Here is a 1,278-nt window from a genome sequence, read left to right as displayed (position 1 = left end):
GCCACCCCCGCCCCGACCGGGGCAGCAGGCGCGGGCTGGGGCCTGGGCGGTTTTGAGCCCTGCACCTGCCGGGGTGGGCGCTGACCCACCGGACTGGGTCGCACGCCGGTGTCCACTCTTGTGTCAGGATTGGCGGGGGGCCCCGGGCGGGGGGTTGTGCCCGCCGGCCGGCGCCCACGCCGGTGTCCACTCTTGTGTCAGGATTGGCGGGGACCCTGGGCAGGTGGTTCGTCCAGCCGGGCAGCGGCCTCGGCCCCTGGGAACTAAGCTGGCTCTGCCAGGGCGGGCCTGGAGCTTCCCAAGACTGGAACGAGCTGGCTGGGTCGTGTGGGAAGAACAGGGCACTAATTATACTCTCCGTCCCACAGCTGGATCGGTAGGCGGAGGGAAAAATCCTGCTGACGTCTCCCTCCAGTTGGTGCTCTTGAAATGCCAGCGTGCTTCAAAGGCATAGCCACTCTGAAGAGAACAGCCTGAGACAGACGGTGGGGGGAGCTGCTCAAAGCGCATGAAAAAACCTGTTCTAAACGGCACAGCCCCCAAACACCAGCCCCAAGCGTTTTTACAGGCCCACCTTGGATGTCTGTTGGGGATTTCCGGAGAAGGCGCGCCCCATTTTAGCCCCCCCCCTTCCCGGATCTTGCACACTCTCCTGCCTCGTGCTCACCGCGCTGGAGAGCCAGGCCTGCCAGGTCCCCACCGATAGCAGGGAGTACCCGACCCTGCCGTCAGCCTCCTTCAGAGCCCACCCTGGGGCATCGTCCTGGAAGACCTTGTGCCCCCCACTCCAGCATCCCGGCCTCACCACCTGGCCTGCTCAAGGCGGTGAAGCAGGGTTTGCGCTGCAGAAAGACGCCCCACCAAGCAGGACCGAAACAGCAAGAGAAAATATGATTCGCCGTTGGAGAGAGTCCTGGCCTAATTATACTCAGGGACCTGTGAGTGTGCACTGTGACACCCTCAGGGACCGCCTGCCACTCTCCCAAAATAGAATGACATACAGAGCCTGCCCCGAGACATGCCGAGTCGGTATCTTTGTAGAATACAGCATTTCTTCTCCAAAGAGCGTTTCCCTGTTACTGCATTTTACACTGCCCGTGTCGACACCGAGCTGTTGTAACTTCCCTAACGCAACGCCCGTTGGAGGATGGACAGGCTTATTCTGGGCACGCCCGCTGCCCGCTGAGAAAGGACCCGGCCCTGGGGGCTAGGCTGGCCCAGTGTGGGTGTGGGGTGGCGGTTCCTGACATATCCAAAGTCTCCAAGTCTCCCGCCGCC

At 62.4% G+C, this 1,278-nt stretch overlaps 1 protein-coding gene across 1 annotated transcript in view; it reads right to left on the bottom strand.

The window, feature by feature from the left end:
* IRF2BP2 (interferon regulatory factor 2 binding protein 2) overlaps nucleotides 1-1,035 on the bottom strand; it is a 9,714-nt gene extending 8,679 nt beyond the window's left edge. The window contains exon 1 of the mRNA XM_014586814.2: nucleotides 1,002-1,035. Coding sequence (XP_014442300.1) covers nucleotides 1,002-1,020 — 19 coding nt within the window. The 5' untranslated portion in view covers nucleotides 1,021-1,035. The remainder of the gene's footprint in view (nucleotides 1-1,001) is intronic.
* Nucleotides 1,036-1,278: the final 243 nt, after the last annotated feature.

The sequence above is a fragment of the Tupaia chinensis genome, unplaced genomic scaffold, assembly GCF_000334495.1.
Source record: "Tupaia chinensis unplaced genomic scaffold, TupChi_1.0 Scaffold000161_1, whole genome shotgun sequence".
NCBI lineage: Eukaryota > Metazoa > Chordata > Mammalia > Scandentia > Tupaiidae > Tupaia > Tupaia belangeri.
Note: the sequence above shows the minus strand (reverse complement) of the source record. Positions and strands in the feature narration are given on the sequence as shown.